Genomic DNA, 18,795 nt, shown 5'->3' with positions numbered 1-18,795 from the left:
GAGGTCAAGGCTTTGGGCCTCGGGATCCAGGATCACATGAAGAAGACGCTCCTGGTCCAGGTAATAGGCACCCACCACCTCTTGCTGCCAGTGTAGGCAGCAGGGCCTCCCCTGCACCCCAGGCTGTGTGATCCATTATAGAGCCCCCACTTCGGGACTTTGGAGTCAGGGTGAGTTCAAATCTTGTCCCTGCTGTGTGACCTTGGGCAGCTTACTTAACTTCTCTGAACTCCATGTCCTCGTTTCCAGGATGAGGATGATCATCGTAGCGACGAATAATCAGAGCTATGAAAATTATGCATGATCAGTACGTGACCCATCAAAAATACTTTGTTTACTTCACACACACGTTTAGCCCTTCCAATAGAGTGCTTTAAGAATAATAATCCATTGAGCCCTAGGAACAATGCTGGAATGTAGGAACTATTATTCTCTCCCTTTTATGCATGAGGAAACTGAGGCACAGCAAGGTTAAGTAACTTTCCCAAGGTCACACAGCTAGGAAGCAGAAGAGCTGGGATTTGAAGGCAGATATCAGGGCTCCAGAATCTACTTTAATAGTTAATCAATGTTTCCTCCTACGGTCATTGTGATTGTCATTATTATTACTGTTGTTGTTTTTCACTTGCTTCCTCATTGCATCCCACAGGCAGGAGGGTGGACAGAGCTGCTCTCCCACAGCATCCTCCTGAACCCCCAAGGTTTGTGGGGTCTGCAAGGAGCATGTGGGATCCCACCCTCCCGGGCCGTTCCAGGGCAGAGAGGCTGACCTGACGGGGTGCGGTGAGGTGGGTGGTCCGAGCTCCTCCTGGGCTCTGTGCCCTCTGACCTCCCAGCCCTAGAATCTGCTTGTCAGAGAAGGTTGTGTCCACTCAGGTCAGACCCAGACAGAACTGGTGATAAAAAACGACGTTTTGAACCAGATGCCCGATACAGAGGCCGAAGTGTTTGTCGGTGTCCAAGGTACTGAAGACAGAGCTGGGGGACAGCTCCCCCCAGGGCCTGCCCGGGCACAGACAGTGCAGGAGGGGCTGGGGGTGCCCATGTGGGGCACTCAGGGAGCCGTGGGGGCTTAGGCCATTCCCGAGGTGACCCTGCCCGCCTGGCAGGTGACATCCTTGGCGAGACAATCCTGGGCAGCCTGACACCCACAGAAACACAGCAGCTGCTGAGGCTCCCAACGGGCTGCCCCGAGCAGACGCTGAGCTCCCTGATGCCCGTGATCATCCTGACCAGCTACCTGGATGCCACAGGCCAGTGGGACAAGGTCGGGGTGGAGCACAGGACCCAGGTGATGAAGAACATTGTCAGTGGTGAGAGGGGACCCTGGCGGGGCCTCGAGGACGGTGTCCAGGGCTCTCTGGGTGGAGGGCTGGGGTAACCCCAGGGACCCTCCCAGACAATAACACCCAAACTCTGACTCGTCTCCCAGATGACGTGATACCGAGTCCCCCAGGGGACCCCCAGCAGGGCCCCCAGGTTCTGCCTTCACCCTGCCCTGTCTCCAGGCTGGAGTCTGACAACGGGCCCCCTGGTTCACCCCAAAGCCCCAGGTTATGTTATATTCAGACACTGTGTCGGGTTAGACCCACCCCTGGTTACACCCCCAGGGAGGCCCCAAGCAGAAAACCCCCAGGGGGTGGTCTGTTGGTTCCACCTGAGTACTCACACCTTCCCAGCCCCCCTCCAACCCCCCAGGGAACCAGAGATGCACCCCACTCATGACACCCGGACAGAGACCCTCAAGTTAATTTGGACACAGACCCGTCTCCCTGGCTACACTCAGACATCAACTCTCCATCCAGGAGCTCTCGAGAGTGAGCTCCAGATAATGCCCAGACACTGTCACCCCCAACGTTACCCCAGAAGAGCAGACGCCCAGGGAACCCTCAGGTAGTACCCGAGTAACAACGCTCAGAGTCCGCCCGAGAGGCGCCCCCCCAGACGACACTCAGGAGGACCTTCCACCAGGTGGCACAGACACACCGACAGCCCTAGTTTACAGTCAAGAAAGAAGCCCCAAGGAAACTGGCACTTGGTGGCCGCCAGAGTCCCCTCTTTCCTGAGTGTCACCTTCTCTGATCCCTCCGAGTGACTGTTCCTGGTCACATCCTCCCCAGACGACCCGATGGGGCGGTTTCCCAAGTCACCCCCAGACACGACAGCACACGGGCTCCCACGGTCACACCTGAGAGTGACCTTCGTTTACACATGGGCCCAGCAGCCCCCTCCCTGATGCACCCGGACAAGCCCCCTCCTCCAGGCCACCTCTAGATGTGATGCACTCTCAAGTCACACCCACACCCTGTCCTGCTCCCGCCCAGATGATGCCTGACACCTGACCCCCACACCCACCCCCGCCCCAGCCATCCCCAAACCCTCCCCCCTCCCCCCCCAGCCCCGCTCTCCTTGCAAGCTCTCCTCCACCCTATCCTGCAGGTTACACTCAGATGCTGACCCACAGGCTTCATGACGGCTCCTACCACTCCAGCCAGGGCAGCCGCGGAAGCACCTGGAAAGGACGAGGACGCTGGCAGTCCTGCCCACCCCCCCAGGAAGCCCAAAGGGCCAGCCTTGGGCTTGATGACCCCAGGGGCACCCACACTGCGGGGCCTTGGGGCCGGCGGCACAGGCAGACTGGGGAACAGCAAATGAGGGGTCGGTCTGGAGCCGTGTGGTCCAGGGTGTGGACTCCTCCAGACGGGTGTAGATGCCTGTGTCCTAGAACCCCCCTGGGCTGTCACTCCTGGTCCTTACCCACCCTATCTCCCTCCCAAAAGGCTAACGAGCTATGTCTTCCGGGTCTTCACCCTGGCCTACCACACCGCGACCGTGACCACGATCAACATGCACACTCTCTGTGCCGTTGCCAACTGGATCATCACCCGGAGGCAGGCAGAGGACGGGCGCTTCTTGGAGAAGGGCCCTGTGATCATGGCGTCCATGCAGGTGCCCACCGTCCCCCTGCCTGGGCCGCTGCAATAAAACCCAGGGCTCTGGGCACTAACAGTGGAATCTCAAGCCCCTGACCTGCTCTCAGGTAGAATGAGAAGAGGGAAGAGCCGAGGCTTGGTCCCCAGCATCACGTCCCCTGCTCTGGACCGCCCTGCACTCCATTGCAATGTGCGGGAGGCTGGGCAAGGCTGGGACCCCATCTCTCCCTCACCCCCACATCAAGCAGGCCCCAGTCCTGGCCCCCATGCCTCACAGGGCCTGCGTCCTGCCATCCCCCCACCAACACGGCTGACCCTCCCAAGTATCCCTCCACACCAACCTCCAGAAACAGCTTACAAACAGTCCTGGAGGTCTCTGTCCTGCTCAAACACTTTTCGTGGCTCACACTTGCCCACGACTATCTCTCTGCTATCTCCCTCTCTTCGTGTCTCCTCTCAAGCCTCACCCTTCCCTACTCCCTGCTCCTGGGTCCCTCCACCTCAGCTCCGTGTCTTAGCTTATGTTGCCCTTTCTGCATGACATATCCCCACTCCAGCCCTTCTTTTCCCCTCACCTGGCCAAATTATGTTTTCTCAGATACCACCTCCTCCAGGAAGGATCCCCTGAATACCAACCCTCTGCCTGTCTCCATCATTGCACCTATCACATTAGGCATTCATTCATTCATTCATTCATTCAACAAACATTTATCCAGCAACGGCTGTGTACCAGGTCTTGTGCTAGGCAGAGGGGAGACACAGCAGGAAACAAGATAGATACAGCTTGGGATGGGGGGAGGCAAAAGTTCCCCAAAGAATTATAACTAGTGATTAAGTCCATGGGCGAGAAATACCAGGAGAGAGTATTGAATACGGGTCACGTCTGACCCTGGGGGTGTCAGGGGAAACCTGCAAAAGGAAGTGGCAATAAAGCAGCAACCCAATGGAGGAAGAGAGCTGGTGGGGGAAGAATGGGAAAGAGAGCTTCAGGCAAGGGAAGCAGCATGTGCAAAGGCCCTGAGGCTCCAGCACATTTGACAACATGGAAAAGAGACCAGGGTGATCAGAGCCCAAAGCTAGGGGAGAGGACAGTCCATCCTGAGGCCTGAAAGGGAAGAAGGATGGCGGGTCCTGGAGCCTGCAGGGCATTGGGGGCCTCAGTGAGGATTTGAAATAGTCTGCTCAGGGTCTGCTTTTTCCATACTGTGAGTCCTTCCAGGGAGGGAAGAGGATCTGGTTCATCATCGTTGGCAAGTGTCTGCCGAATAAAACTCTGGATAAAGGAATGAAGCCAGCAAAGACAGATTGCACCTCCAGGGGGAGGAGGACTCAAGGAGTTGGAGGGACTGTGTGAGCGAGAGCCTGACAGGAAGGTGGCACATAGAGGTTACAAACACAGGTTTTACGAAAACACACAAAAATCAGCCAGGCAATAAGTCTAATGTCGATGTAACTGATGTGGCATGTTAGCAGTGGTCAGGGGAGGGTTGCAGGGAAAGGGGGATCAAGGTGATGGCGGTGTGATTTTGGAAGACTTCATTAGGAGATGATAAATGTATAGACCAGGAGGTGAGAGAGCAAGTCATATAGATAATGAGGGGAAGAGCGTTCCAAGCAGAGGGAAAAGCATGTGCAAAGGCCCTGAGACTGGAATGTGCCCAATATGTTTGAAGGACAGAGAGGAGGCCAGTGTGGAATAGAGTGAGCGAGGGGAGAGGGGGATGATGTGAGGGCAGGGAGGGGATGGGACAGAGGTTCCCTCTGCAGGACCTTGTGGGCTACAAGGAGGATGTGAGCTTTTTCTCTGAGTGAGGTGGGAGCCATGGAAGGTTCTGAGCACAGGAGGGACGTGACCTGATTCGAGACCTCACAGGCTTCATTGGCCACTGTGGGAGGAAAAGACCGTGAGGGGCGTATTCATTTCCTATGGCTGCTCTAACAAAGTATCGCAAACTGGGTGGCTTAAAACGCCAGAAGTGTATTTATTTTGTCAAAGTTCTGGAGACTAGAAGTCCAAAATCAAGGTGTCGGCAGGGCCATGCTCCTTCTGAAAGCTCTAGAAGAGAATCATTTCTTGCCTCTTCTAGCTTGGTGGCTCTGGGGTTCCTTGGCTTGCAGCTGCATCGCTCCATTCTGCGTCTCCATCTTCACAGGCCCTCCTTCCTTCTGTGTGTCTTCATGTGGGCTTCTTATAAGGACACTCACCATTGGATATAGGGTCCACCCTAATCCAGTATGACCTCTCTTTCACTAGTTACACCTGCAAAGACCATCTTTGCAAATAAGATCATATTCTGAGGTTCCGGGTGGACATGAGTTTGGGGGCGGGGGGCACTGTTCAACCCAGTGCAGGGGTTGAGGGTGGAAGCTTGGAGACTGCAGAGGAGTCCAAACCCTAAGTCAGTCATTAACTAGCAATGGGGAGACTTCACCTCTCTGAGCCTCCGTTTCCTCATCAGGAAAACGGAGCTGCTGCAAGATACTCTGAGGTAGCATAGAGAGTTTAGCCCAGCACCCTCCGTGGCTGTTAGGTTTTGTTAGTAAGGCAGACCTCATACGGGCAAATCTCAAGATGGCCCCTCCTCCTCCTCTCTCCTTCCCTCTCCCCATCCTGCTTTCAGCATCATCCAGCCCAGAGCTGGGCATGTGGGAGTTTTCAAGGTCGGGGAGGTTGGAGAAGATGGTCCCAAGATGCTGACGGGACCATGGGTGTGGTTCTGCATCCACAGGGTGGCTACCAAAACTCTGAGGCGGACGTATCCCTCACAGCTCTTGTCCTGATCGCCCTGAATGAAGGGAAGGAATTGTGCATCAAGGACGTCCTGTTAGGACCCAAAGAGGAGGGCAGGACCTGCAGGGTGCCATACGCCCTCCACACAGGGAGCTCCCCCACCCCCACGTTCCTCTCAATGGATGCTTCACTTCTAACTCCCAGACCCCTTTCCCCCGATCACCTTCCTCTAGCCTCCTCTCTCTGACTCTCTAGAATTTGATTGCCAGCATGAAGAAAGCCAGTGACTTCCTGGAACAACGCCTCCCCAGCATTCAGACAACCTTTGCCATAGCCATAGTCTCCTATGCTCTGGCCCCGACCAACAGCCCCAAAGCCAATGACCGCCTGGACATCTTTGCCAGCCATGGTGGGTGTGGGGCCACTTCTTAACCAACTGTGTGTTCGCCACAGTCATGGCGGTGGAGGGAGGGGGATTGCGTGGTCTCAAACCCAGCAATGAGTGCTTCGTCACTCAGCATTTATTGAGCACCGATGGTGTGCCAACTCTTGATCTTGGTTTCTCAGATCCTGAGAAACCAAGGTGAACAAGATTGATAAGGTCCTTGCCCTCAAAGGCCCCACCACCCCTGGGGGAGGCAGGCAGAAGACAAACAGATCAACAGAGAATCCCAAATTGAGATAAATGCTGAGATGAGAGCATACAAGGTGGGTGGGAGAGATGACAAGGGGAGGGGAGTATGGATTAGAGGGCTCAGAAGGCCTGTGGGAAAAGAGGACCCCTGAGCTGTTGGAAGATGAGAAGGCCAACCTGTGTGAAAGGCAAAGGACATTCCAAGCTAAGGCAGTGGGGCATGCAAACTCCCTAAGTGAGAAAGTGCTTGTTGTGGTCAAGGATGGAATGAAGGCCACTAAATGTGGGTGATTGAGAGGGCTCTGCCTCCCATGACCTGCCCGACCTCATTCCAAAGTCCTTATCCTATCTTCCCCATTCCCCAAGTCAAGAGGAGTCGAGTTAGGAAAACTCACTTGCAGTAAGACTGGAGGGACCTGGAGGAGCCTCCTGGAACCTCGATTTCCTATCTTGAAATAGTTAGAGTCCCTGTCTCCTAGAGCGGTTCTGAAAATACAGTGTCCGTAAGCCCCCTCAAAGAATTCCATGTAAAGTAAGCGCTCAATAAAACAGCAGATGAGAACAATCGGGCCAGATGACACAAGGGGAGGGCAGGTCTAGGTAGGAGAGCTCTGATCTGGGTGACCAGGTGGCCATCCGTTTTCTACATAAAAGCCACTGGCCAGTGAACGACTCAGACAAGAACTCCCTGTACACCATTGAGGCCACGGCCTACGCGCTGATGCAGAAGCTGGATCTGGGTCGGCACAATGAGACGTACGCCGTCATCAAGTGGCTCCTGGAGAAGAGGGAGCTGGGAGGCTGTTTCCAGTCCACCCAGGTGACCCGGGGTCTCGGAGAGGCGGGGCTGGGGGCGCTGGCCGAGGTGCTGACGAGGCCAGGCCCCCGGAAGGAGCTGTCCGTGGTGCTGCGCCCTGGGCGCTGTCTGTGGTGCTGATCCGCGGCCTCTGTTCCAACACCCAGGCCACGGCGGTGGCCGTCGAGGCCCTCACCCGCTTCAGCCAAGCTGTCCCCTTCGAGGGTGTCCAGGATCTCCGAGTCCAGATCAGCGCCCCTAAGACAGCCTTCAGCGTGGAGTGGCTCATCGATCAGAACAGTGCCTACCAGCAGCGGTCAGCAAAGGTGAGGCGCTCAGGGGCAGACGAGAAGGCCACACAGAGGTGGCATCGGACATGAGGCCAAGAGCCATATCCCTATCAATCTCTCTCCCCAAGAGTATCTCACAACCATTGGCAATACTGTCAATGTATTGATTCATTTATTCCACAAACATTTCCCCCACGTGCCAAACATTCTCCTGAGCATCAGGGGTACATTATGAAAGGTCTGTGGTCCCTGCTTTCATGGGACTTACAGTTTAGAAAGAAACGGAATCAATATATTCTATTTTAGGCTCTCTGAACACAGGGAAAAGAAATAAGTGTATAAAGGGGAAAATAATCTGGGTGTGGGGAGTAAGGTAATTTCCATGACCTTATCCCATGGAGGAGATGACATTTACCTTCAATCATTCGACCCATCTTTACTGAGCACTTACTGTGTGCCAAGCACTGTTCTAAGTGCTGGAAATACAGCCTTGAACAAGACATAAAAAAAACCCTGTTTCTGTAGAATTTTATATTTTAGTCGGGGAGACAGATAATAAAGACATGTGAATAAGTAGAACATATAGTGTGTTAAAGGCTGGCAAGTGCTATGGGGGGAAAATAGCAGGAAGCGGGTAGGGACATCAAGGAGTTGCAATTTTAGATAGGATGGGCAGGGAAGGTCTTACCAACAAGGTAACATTTGAGCAAAGTCTTAAGGAAAGGAAAGAGTGAGCCTGGTGGCTATCTAGGCAGAGGGAACAGCAGGTGCAAAGGCCCTGAGGCTGGAGTGTTCCCAGAATGGCAATGAGGTTTAAGCAGGGATGATGCGATTGGATGTGAATTTGTAAAATTTTGCTCTGGCTGATGACGGAAGAAGGTATGTGGGGGGCATGAGTCGATGCAGAGATGCCAGGGAGAAGGGTCTTGTGGGGGTTCCATGCCTGGGGAACTTTGGAGATGCTATGGATAGATTAGACAGATGTACATTCGGACATAGCCTGAGTCAGCAGTTCTGGTTGATCTGTGACAGGGTACACACCACAAATGTTCTATCAAGAAGGAAAAGTAGGAGCTGCCTAGTGGTGTTGTGGTTAAGTTTGCAAGCTTCAGTGTTCCGGGGTTCACTGGTTCAAATCCTGGGCAAGGACCTACACCCCGTTCATCAAGCCATGATGTGGCAGTGTCCCATATACAAAATAGAGGAAGATGGGCACAGATGTTATCTCAGGGCCAATCTTCCTCACCAAAAAGAAGAAGAACAAGAAGGAAATGTAAAACTATCTGCATGGGGAGAGCTGGGCATTGAGTGAGCAGACCCCAAGTTAGGGAAATAATGAGGCGCCAGTGCCCTTGCATGCTTTCCTCCCACCCCCACTGCATTCGAGCCATGTTTGCTGCTTCCTCCACCTTCCAATACGCCTCCTTCCTCCTTTCAGTTCTCTGCTCAGGACGAACTAGAGATCAGAGCCAGCGGCAGAGGAAGAGGCACCGTCTCGGTAGGTCTGGTGTCGCACCCTCGAGATCCTGCGCTGGAGCCCAGGGCCCCCAGTGGGTGGGAAGAGAGGCCAGACTAGACTCCAGGACAAGATCAAAATCAGCAATAATTTGAGCTACCATTTATGGCACTGCACTTTGCTAGGAACGAAGCTGAGGACGCCTCCAGCACCCCCTGGGAAGCTGGTAAAAATAAGGACTCCATTCAACAGGTGGGGAAATCGAGGCGCAGATAGAGTTTCATTTGCTCTAAGTCAAGAGTCAGGGGAGATAGAGGCCTCTGGACCCGTTTGCCCCTCCATGCGAGTCCCTGGAGGGGTGTCTCCTTCCTTGCCCCCCTCAAGGGAGACTCTCCCTCGGGGTGCCTCCCAAGGCGCACCCTCCCCCACTATCTGAGCCAGCAGCCCTGTTACATCTTGCAGCCTCGTGCCCTGTGGCCCAGGACGACAGCCCTCTCATTCAGCAAATCTGAGGCAGCCTACCATCCTGCTTCCAGCAGTGGAGTCACAGGTGAACCCCTGCCTCCGTGGTGTGACCTGGGGCATGTCACACTCCTCCCTGAGCCCCAGTTACACTTCCATTAATTGCAGTAAAAAAAAAATCAGCTCCACGGTTGCATTAGCTGCATTTCAAGGGCTCAAGAGCCGCAGCCGACTAGTGGCTGCCTTCTGGACAGCAGATGGAGGCAGCTGCCATCCTCGCAGAAAGTTCTAGCAGAGCTGGTCTAGATGCCATGGGGTGTTCTGGCCGCTGCGCCCACGGACTGAGGGGCGGGCTTGGCTGTGAATCCCCCGCAGGGGCAGAGCCCCGGGCAGGCGAGGGCTGGAGCAGGGAGGAAAGGGGGTGGGTGGGACGGGCTCTTACTCCTTCCCTGCCCTGCAGATCTTGACCATGTGCCACAGGTCCCCAGAGTCCTGGGAGCACACCTGTAACCTGTTCCACCTGAACGTGACTCTCCAGAATGCCCCGGAAGGTGAGCCTGGCCCCAGGGAAGCCAACTCGGCATTTGTATGATTTTACTTGAGCTCTCATTCAGGAAGCACAGTTATTGCTTTATTCAGTCATTCGACAAATGTTTCGTGAGCATTTACTACGTGGCGCGCTCTGTTTATTGGCCCTGGGAACATAGGCATGAAGAAAAAATATACCTTCTTCCCCTGGAGCCCACATTCCAGTAGAAGGAGACAAACAGTAACACAACAACAACAATATAACAACAGTACAACAATAACAATAACACAGTAACAGTATATTATACTCTTACTGTTATTTATTTATAATAAATTAAAAATAAATGAACCTACATTGTAAAAAATAAATATATAGCATAATAGCCAGTGATGATAAGTGCCACGCAAAATAAAGTTTAAAAAGATGATTCAGACTTAGAGAGGTTCCAGGGAAGCTCTCTGAGGAGGCAGCATTTGAGTTGAGTAAGAGAATAAGCCATGAAGGATCTGAAGGAAGAGCATTCCAGGAGGGCAGAACAGCAGGTGCAAAGGCCCTGAGGCAAGAATGAGCTTACCTGGTTTGAGAAACAGTGAGGAAGCCAGTGTGGCTACAGAGGAGCAAGGGGTAGAGTCTTAGGAGAAAGAGTTGGAGAAGTGACAGGGGCACATGGCACAGGGACTTGCAGGCCACAGTGAGGAGGAGAGAGAACGCTGCCATTGGGAGCTCACCGCCAGGGTGGGGGAACAACCCTCTCCAGTCTCAGGACTTTTAGGGACCAAAAGTGACCAAGCTTTTGGCTTGAGCCCCATTTCTTAATAATAGTAATAAGGATAGTAATAATAACTGACAACTATAAAGCACTGATCTGACACTGTCTTAAGTGTTTTGCTTGTATTAACTCACTTAATCCTTACAACAACCCTGCTGGGTTAGGAATGTTATGAGCCGCTTCTCAGATTAGGAAACCAAAGCACAGAGAGGTTAAGCAACTTGCCCAAAGTCACACAGCAGACAGGATTTGAACCCAGGAAGCTAGTTCCTGAGGCTGTGTTACCCAGCCTCTAAACATCTGCTTTCTCTCTGCAGTGAATAAAAAGGGGGAAGAGACCTTACGGCTCCGGATGGAGACAAGGTCAGGGTACCAGGATCTCAGGCTGGGCGGGAGGAAGGCCTCACTTCTTGGTAACCAGATTCCCCAGCAGCTTTCCCTGTGGACCGAATGGAGGGGGGACCCGCCAAGCTTGCCTCTCTGCGCCTGCCCCTCACCCTATCTCTCCTGCGGCCCTGCCCTGCACCCTCCTCCCATGCTACCTCCTACCCCGCCCTCCCATGCTGCTCTTCCATCCAACCCCCCATCCGGCCAGGTCCCAGGATGGCGGGCTCCACCATGGCAAACATACTCCATGATCCAGGTACCTAGAGCCGCCTCCAAGCTCCACGGCTCGCCAGCATCCTCATCTCCTCCTTATGCCCCAGCCCCGCCCCCAGTCCTGCTCTGCCCCCCATATCCAGTGCCTGCTGAGTGCCAGGCTCTGCTCTAGGAGCTGGAGGAACAGCTGTGAGCAAGGCAGCCCCTCCGGCCCCAGGGGAGCTCACAGCCTATCAGGGGAGACAGGCAATAACCAAACTGATCACCCAGAATCAATGTAAAGTGACGGTTGTCATTAAGTGCAGCAAAGGAGCAGTCCGTGAGCCAGAGGAGGGCAAATGAGAGAACGATGTGGTGTGTGGGCCAGAGAAGGCCTCCAGAGGGAGTGATGCATGGGCTGAGATTGCAAAGATGCAAGGATTTTGCAGGGCAGAGTGGAGGAGGGAGGATTCCAGGCTGAGAGAACAGCATGTGCAAAGGTCCAGTGGCAGGAGAGAGACTGATCAAATGGAGGCTGGAGTGGGAGGAGGTGAAGTAGAAGAGTGAGACAAGGCATTTGGTAAAGGTCGTTAAGCAAGGAGATGACATGTCAGAATCCTGTTTGCTGAAGCTGTATGCTGCTGGGGGCAGAGGAGCGACAGGGAGACCCAGGAGTCCAGGCGAGAGATGATGGCAGTGGGAGGATGGGGGAAGGGACAGCAGGAAAGTGGGAGTAGACGGGAGCTGTGAAATCCCCAGGTTCCAGGGTGATCGAGAGGCCACGATGACCATTATGGAGGTCTCCCTGATCACCGGCTTCTACCCCAACCAGAAGGACCTCAAACAGGTAATAAGGGTCCAACCTGCCCACTGGTGTTGCCCTGGCAACCCCCACACTCCCCGTGTGTGCGCAAGGCAGCATCTACCCGGGTCAAGGTCCAGGGGTTAATGCCCCACGGTCAGCAGCCATGCCCTCTTCTGGTTGTCTCCCTGCATGACCTTGGCCAAATCTTTGCCCTGATTGTGCCTCAGTTTCCCCAACTGATTGGACAAGGGCTGGGAACTCTGAGAGTTACCCCGCACTGACTGGGGCTCCTGCGGCTGGGGGCCCCGGGGTCTCTGACCACCTGTAATCCTCACCCTCTGCCCCAGCTCACGAGCGAGGCGGAGATGTACGCCTTCCAGTATGAGACCAAGACGAGCTCCAGCGACAGCACCGTCGTCCTCTACCAGGAGAAGGTGAGGGAGGCCGGGGCTCCTGCGCCAGAGGCCTGTGGGCGGAGACCCCGCGGTCAGCGCCTTGGGTGGGGTTGCCAGACAGCCACGCCGTCTGAGGCCGGCTCCTCAGTGGTCAAGGCCACGTGGTCGGTGGGACGGCCAAGGCCCTGTGGTCAGTGCCCAAGGGTCAGTGGCCCTGGTCAGCTCAGACAGCACCCTCCTCCCCCAGCTCTCCCACAAGGAAGACACGATGCTGGGCTTCCGGGTCCACAGGATGCTGAAGGCGGAGTTCCTGCAGGCCGCGCACGTCACGGTCTAGGACTACTAGGAGCCTTGTGAGCAGGGGTCTGGGGTGGAGGGGGCTCCCGGAGGGGAAGAGGCCTGTGATGGATGGGCCGGGAAGCAGGGCGAGGGGCGGGGCCAGGAGGGAGGGTGACGGACAGGGCCAGGAGGGAATGGGGCGTGGCCAAGAGGGGCCTGCGGGGTTGAGAAAGGCGCTGGAAGGGACCAAAAAGGGTGTGATGACAAGGGGCGTGGCTTTCTTGAGTGGTCGAAGCGGTCGGTGTGGGCCCTGGAAGGGCGGGGCCAAGAGAGACTGGGCGTGGCCTGCTGGGGCTGGGGTGGGCAGGAAGGGGGCGGGGTCTGCAAAGGGGAGGGGCCTGTTGACGGGGTGGCTGGAGAGAGCTAGGCGGGCGAGGCCTCCGGGGGGCGCGGCCAGGAGGGAACACTGCGCCCAGGAACGCCGGCCCAAGGCAACCGCAGGCTCTCGACCCCTCTCGCAGCCCGGAGGTGCAGCTCCTTCTACAATCTGCCCACAGAGCGATCTTCCCTGCGGAAGACCTGCCACAAAGACGTCTGCAGATGCGCCGAGGGTGAGGTCGTGGGGACGCGGGGGCCGGGGCTGCAAAGAGATGAACTGAAAATAAATAGCAAAATGGTAGACCTAAATTCAACCATACAAGTTGACCCTTGTGATGACGACAGTCCCGGCTGACACCAAGATTGAGGTCCCACTTTGTGGGGAACCTTGATGCGAAGGCACTTCGCTAAGAGGTGCCCAGATTCCTGATCCACAGGAACCACAAAGTAGTGAAGCAACTTTTAGCTGCTAAATTTGGGGATAGCTTGTTATGTGACAATGGATAATACAGTGGCCATCCTTGGAAAATTGAATCGGCCACCACCTGGGTCCTTTCCAGCATCTCTGGTCGTTTGGGGTCTCTCAGTGAACCTGTCTAGCTCTTCACTCTCATCGGAGACCCGTTTCTCTGCCCCGCTCAAGCATGGCAAAGTTACGGGGGCCACCCAACGGCCCGCAGTGAGCCAGCAGAGGAGGAGGGATTTGACCCCAGGACTGTCTCACTCCAGATCTTGAGTTCTTGGTCATAGTGGCATGTATACATTGTAGACGACAAAAAGGAGACGTGTCTTAAGAACGATAACCATAGTTTCTTTGTGTGTTGTTCAAATATCTGCTGATGTCCCCATTGTGTCGTAGCCACTCTCAATAAATCTTCATGTTACTCTCTCCTCCGTTAGAACATCAGTTCCTCGAGGGTAGAGATTTCTGCCTGTTTGCTCGTTCCCAGCCTGGCACTCAGCATTTATTGACTAGATAAGACCCCGTGTCGTGCGGGAGCCTGTGGCATGTCCTGCCTCAGCGTCTCCAGTAGGTCTGGGGTGGGCCTGGAAAGCGGCCTCGTAACAAGCCCCCAGGGAGGCCCTGATGCTCTGGGAGGTTTGAGACCCCCCAGCTCTGCTCTCCCTCCTTCTCCCATCGCACTCCGCGCCTAGAGCATCTTGCATCTCACACACCACCTCCCTCTGGAATACCGCCGGGACGCTCCTTCCTCCTGCAACCAGGACATCCACAGGGAGCGTTATGGCTGTTTATCGATGCCCCTGGGGACCACGTGAAGGCAGAGCGGGTCTCTCCTGTGTGTCTCTCATTTAATCCTACAATAGGCGCCAGGACTCTGATCCCATTTTACAGATGAGCAAACAAAAGATTCAGCCATGAGCTCAGGGTCTCGAGGGGCAGACTCTGGTCTGAACATGCATCTGGTACCAAGAGTCAAAATAAACATTTATTGAGCACCAATTATGTGCAGGCTCTGGTCTAAGTACTTCACACACATTAACACCTTTTCTTCTTTCAGCAGTTCCATGAGATGGGGGCTGGTATTTGTCCCATTTTACACACGAGAAGACAGAGGCCCTGAATGGGGGCGTATCTTCCTGGAGTGCCTGGCAACAAAGTTCTCCATTTAATCTCAAACCTTGTTTCAGAAATCTGGACTTTGTTGTGATTTTTTTTTTTTGATGAAGAAGATTGGCCCTGAGCTAACATCTGTTACCAATCTTTCTCTTTTTCTTCCTCCCCAAAGCCCCAGTACATAGTTGTATATCCTAGTTGTAAATCCTTCTGGCTCTTCTATGTGGGACGCCACCACAGCACGGCTTGACAAGTGGTGTGTAGGTCCAGGCCCAGGATCTGAACCGGTGAATCCCGAGCCACTGAAGTGGAGCCCGCAAACTTAACCACTAGGCCACCAGGCCAGCCTCATGCCTGTTTTTAAGCTACTTGTTTTCTTTGAATGTCACCATCATGAAGTCAGACAGAAAAATAAGTAGTTCAAAGGAAAAAGATCTGGAGAATACACATCAAATTTAATATCCCGGGGCAAGGGGGAGTTGTCATCCCTTATTTTATTTTATTTTATTATCATTATTGTTATTATTATTGCTGAGGAAGAGTTGCCCCAAGCTAACATCTGTTGCCAATCTTCCTCCTTTTTGTATGTGGGCCACTGCCACAGCATGGCCACGAATGCTGTAGGTCCACACCCAGGAACAAAACCCAGGCTGCTGAGGCAGAGCACGTCAAACTTAACCACTATTGGGGCTGGCCCGGTGGCGCAGTGGTTAAGTGCACACGTTCTGCTTCTCGGCGGCCCGGGGTTCGCCGGTTCAGATCCCGGGTGCAGACGTGGCACCACTTGGCAAGCCATGCTGTGGTGGGCGTCCCACATATAAAATAGAGGAAGATGGGCACGGATGTTAGCTCAGGGCCAGTCTTCCTTAGCAAAAAGAAGAGGATTGGCAGCAGATGTTAGCTTAGGGCTAATCTTCCTCAAAAAACAAACAAACAAACAAACAACTTAACCACTATGCCACCAGGGCTGGCCCCTATTATTACTTTTAATGATACATGAAGACATTCTAGCAAAAAGATTCCCCAAAAGACAGATATACAGAAAAAAAATGAGACACCCCCCTCATCATAAGCCCCGACTCTTTGCCCCTCCCCAGAAACCAGAACTGTCCACGGTTTGCTTGCATGTCCTATAACTTAAGGTTTTGTTTTCCTGGGTAGATAAAGACTTACTCTTTCTAAGTCAGACATTTCTTAATGTTTAACTTTGTTGTTTTGTTGTGTGTGTTTTTTTTTTTTTGAGGAAGATTAGCCCTGAGCTAACATCCGTGCCCATCCTCCTCTACTTTATATGTGGGGCACCTACCACAGCATGGCTTGCCAAGCGGTGCCATGTCTGCACCAGGATCCCAACCAGTGAACCCTGGGCCGCCGAAGTGGAATGTGCAACTTAACTGCTGAGCCACCGGGCCGGCCCCAAGTGAAATTAATTTTAATGATGTATTTTGCTTAACCAACATATGCCAAATATTGTGACTTCCACTCGTAATCAATATAAAGTCACTGAAGAGTTATTTTACGTGTCTTTGAAATCCAGTGTGCAGTGGACACTCACAGCACACCCGGAGTAGGACCTGCCACGTTTCAAGGGCTCAAATGCCACATGCGGCCAGTGGCTACCCCGTCAGACCACGCAGGTCTGAGTGGTTCATCTGTATTAACTCATGGAACCCTCACAACGACTCTATTCCCGTTTCAGAGATGGGGAAACTGAGGCCGAAAGAGGTTAAGAAACTGCTCAAAGAGCTAGCCACTGACTCGAGCCCAGACTGTCCGGTTCCGAAGTGTGCCCGCCTTATGTCTACACTTCTCGTCCCCGATTCTGGCCTGAGAGAGCGTTGCAGTCGGCTGGCCAGTGTCCGAGTCCTGGCGACGCCACTTCTAAGCTGGGTGTCGTCCTGCGTAATTTGTTTAATTGCCCTGAAGCTCCAACTTTTCATCTGAAAAAGAGACAGTGGCACCTACCTAAAGGACAAGGGACACCACCCAGAGAGCCTGGCGCCCAGCAAGCCCTGGAGACACGCAGAGTCTTTTAGCCATGGCGATTTCTTCACCCCCTCAAACCCAGCTTTTGCACACGCTGTCTTCCTGGAAATGTGTTTGAGGCTGATTTCGAAAAACTCGAACAATAGATTTCTGTGCTGTGAGGGACATTCCGCCTGCCACGGGCTACATGAATTATGAAATCCCAAATGACTTCTCACCTTTTAGGTGTCCCTGTCAAACATCTATTTCCAGGGTTTCGCACGTTATTCTAAACAGGAATTGGATTTCCCTTACTGTGTGTTTTTTGGTTCTGATGACAAAAGTGATGGATGCTTAAAAAAAAAACGCAATTGTTAGAGCAACAGGCATTGTGGAGAGTAGAGGTGGTGCAGAGATGGGGGTGCAGAATGGTTTGTGTGTGTGCCCAGGGCGGGGAAGTCTCGACAGCGCCAGCAAGGCCCCAGATGTCATAGCATCAGATTACAGAAAAGGAAAGAAATGGCTAAGAGAGCGTGTTTAATGCTTTCCTGAGTTTTGCCAAGCTGCCCTCTCCGACGGTTCTCAAGGGACAGCCTCTCCAACAGTCTGGAGATTCCCCGCTTCCCTGCACCTCCGGACATTCCCAAATTTCCCCCAACTGAGGGGTAAATTGACTGGATTGTGGAAAGTGCATAAACGCTCCAATTGTATCCATTTCCTCCACCATGAAACGTACGCTCACCCAGCTTAAGCCTCAAGGGGTCCAGTTGAAGGTCAAGATATTGCTGCTTTTGGCACGAGCTTCACCTCCCTCCACTCGCCCCCCTGCTCGCTAAGCCTCAGCCACACTGGCCTTTAGCTTCCTGGCAATGGATCAGGCCCCTTCCCACCTCAGGGCCTTTGCACATGCTGCTGCCTCTCCCCTGCACCTCTTCAACTGGGTAACTCCTATTCACCCTTTAGAGGAACCTTGAGCAGATTCCTGAAACTATTTTCCCATTTGCAATAATATTACCCCCTTCGTAGCATTGCTGTGAGGATCAAACGAGATACCTAGTTTCCAACGCTTGGCACAGTGTTTCAGAAAATGTTAGGATTTCAGCTCAAGAGGCAGCTCCTCCAGGAAGCCCTGCCTGACTAACCTGCACAAGTCAGGTTCCCATGTGTTATCCTTTCTCTCGAGTCTCTCCACTTCTCTTTTTCGGTATATACCATATATGTGATTACATAATTGCTGGGGATATTATGTGCATCATGTTTCTCTTTCCCATTAAGACCATGAGCTCCGGAAGGGCAGAAATGGTGCCCAGCACCACACTTGCCACCAAGAAGGCGTCTGATGCATGTCTGACAAATTAATGAATGGATGGATCAAAGAGGCGCCATCTTGACTCAATTATACTAAAGTGTCAAAGGCTACACTTCTTATCACTATTCTCAGTACATCCATTTGCTCCCTCTCTACACCTTTTTGTAAAGGCAAAAGATAAAATGCAGTAATGCTCGCACCACAGCACAAACAAGGCACATCTGGCCAGGCCACAGTGGCCACAAAGCTTCCACGGAACCGTTGGTGTGGAGGCAGCGTCCTCATGCGGTCACTGGGAATATTCGTCTTTCTGTTTATCTACAAATGCCGAAATTCAATACTCGGGTTGTATCTTCTGTTTGTCCTTCCAGATGGACTGTCACCCTTCCCCCTCTTGCTCTGTGCCCTGGGAGGCTGACAGCATGACTGGCTTCCGGTGCAGCCAATGAAATGCTCCAGCAGGAGGTGGGAGGGGAGAGAGGGCGGGGTCTTTCTTTCCTTCCCTAAACGTGGGCTGGACCCAGTGACTCAATTTTAACATACAGGACGTGGGGCAGAAGTGACGCCATGCAACTTCTGATGCTGGGTCATAAAAAGATACAACTTCCGCCAGGCTGTCCTTCTCTCAGCTCACTTGCTTGGGGGAGGCCAAGTGGGGAAGGCTGCACACTCAAACAGCCCAAGTAGGGAGGAATCGAGGTGGGGAGACCCCTGGCCAAGAAAGCCGAGCAAAGCTACTCCTGGATTCCTGACCCACCGTTTACTGTTTTAAGCCACTGAGTTTGGGGATAATGTGTTAGGCAGCAATGAAGAACTACTGCAACTGGTAACAACAGTCCCACGCTCCCACCTCAGGACCTTTGCACTTGCTGCCTGGAACTCTCTTCCTCCATATCCTTCAGGTCTCCC

General features: G+C 53.5%; 1 protein-coding gene across 1 annotated transcript; it reads left to right on the top strand.

Moving 5' to 3' along the window:
- The first annotated feature begins 1,432 nt into the window (after nucleotides 1–1,432).
- LOC103558073 (complement C3-like) lies at nucleotides 1,433–13,943 on the top strand. The gene is made up of 12 exons (XM_070623700.1): nucleotides 1,433–1,553; nucleotides 2,440–2,949; nucleotides 5,920–6,073; nucleotides 6,953–7,118; nucleotides 7,262–7,420; nucleotides 8,823–8,882; nucleotides 9,763–9,853; nucleotides 10,918–10,963; nucleotides 11,939–12,026; nucleotides 12,332–12,418; nucleotides 12,627–12,732; nucleotides 13,180–13,943. The coding sequence occupies exons 4-11, from the start codon at nucleotides 7,020–7,022 to the stop codon at nucleotides 12,714–12,716; spliced, it is 720 nt and encodes a 239-aa protein (XP_070479801.1). The 5' UTR covers nucleotides 1,433–1,553; nucleotides 2,440–2,949; nucleotides 5,920–6,073; nucleotides 6,953–7,019; the 3' UTR covers nucleotides 12,717–12,732; nucleotides 13,180–13,943.
- Nucleotides 13,944–18,795: the final 4,852 nt, after the last annotated feature.

Source organism: Equus przewalskii, chromosome 6 (genome assembly GCF_037783145.1).
Source record: "Equus przewalskii isolate Varuska chromosome 6, EquPr2, whole genome shotgun sequence".
NCBI classification, from domain to species: domain Eukaryota; kingdom Metazoa; phylum Chordata; class Mammalia; order Perissodactyla; family Equidae; genus Equus; species Equus przewalskii.
This window is presented reverse-complemented; position numbering and strand designations above follow the sequence as displayed.

What these genes read in the sequence shown, in the direction of transcription:
- LOC103558073 (XM_070623700.1), top strand. Translation starts at nt 7,020, where the DNA reads ATGCAGAAGCTGGATCTGGGTCGGCACAATGAGACGTACGCCGTCATC. An exon ending in GCTGTTTCCAGTCCACCCAG is followed by an intron (nt 7,119 to 7,261) that starts GTGACCCGGGGT and finishes TCCAACACCCAG; the next exon opens with GCCACGGCGGTGGCCGTCGA. An exon ending in TCGTCCTCTACCAGGAGAAG is followed by an intron (nt 12,419 to 12,626) that starts GTGAGGGAGGCC and finishes CTCCTCCCCCAG; the next exon opens with CTCTCCCACAAGGAAGACAC.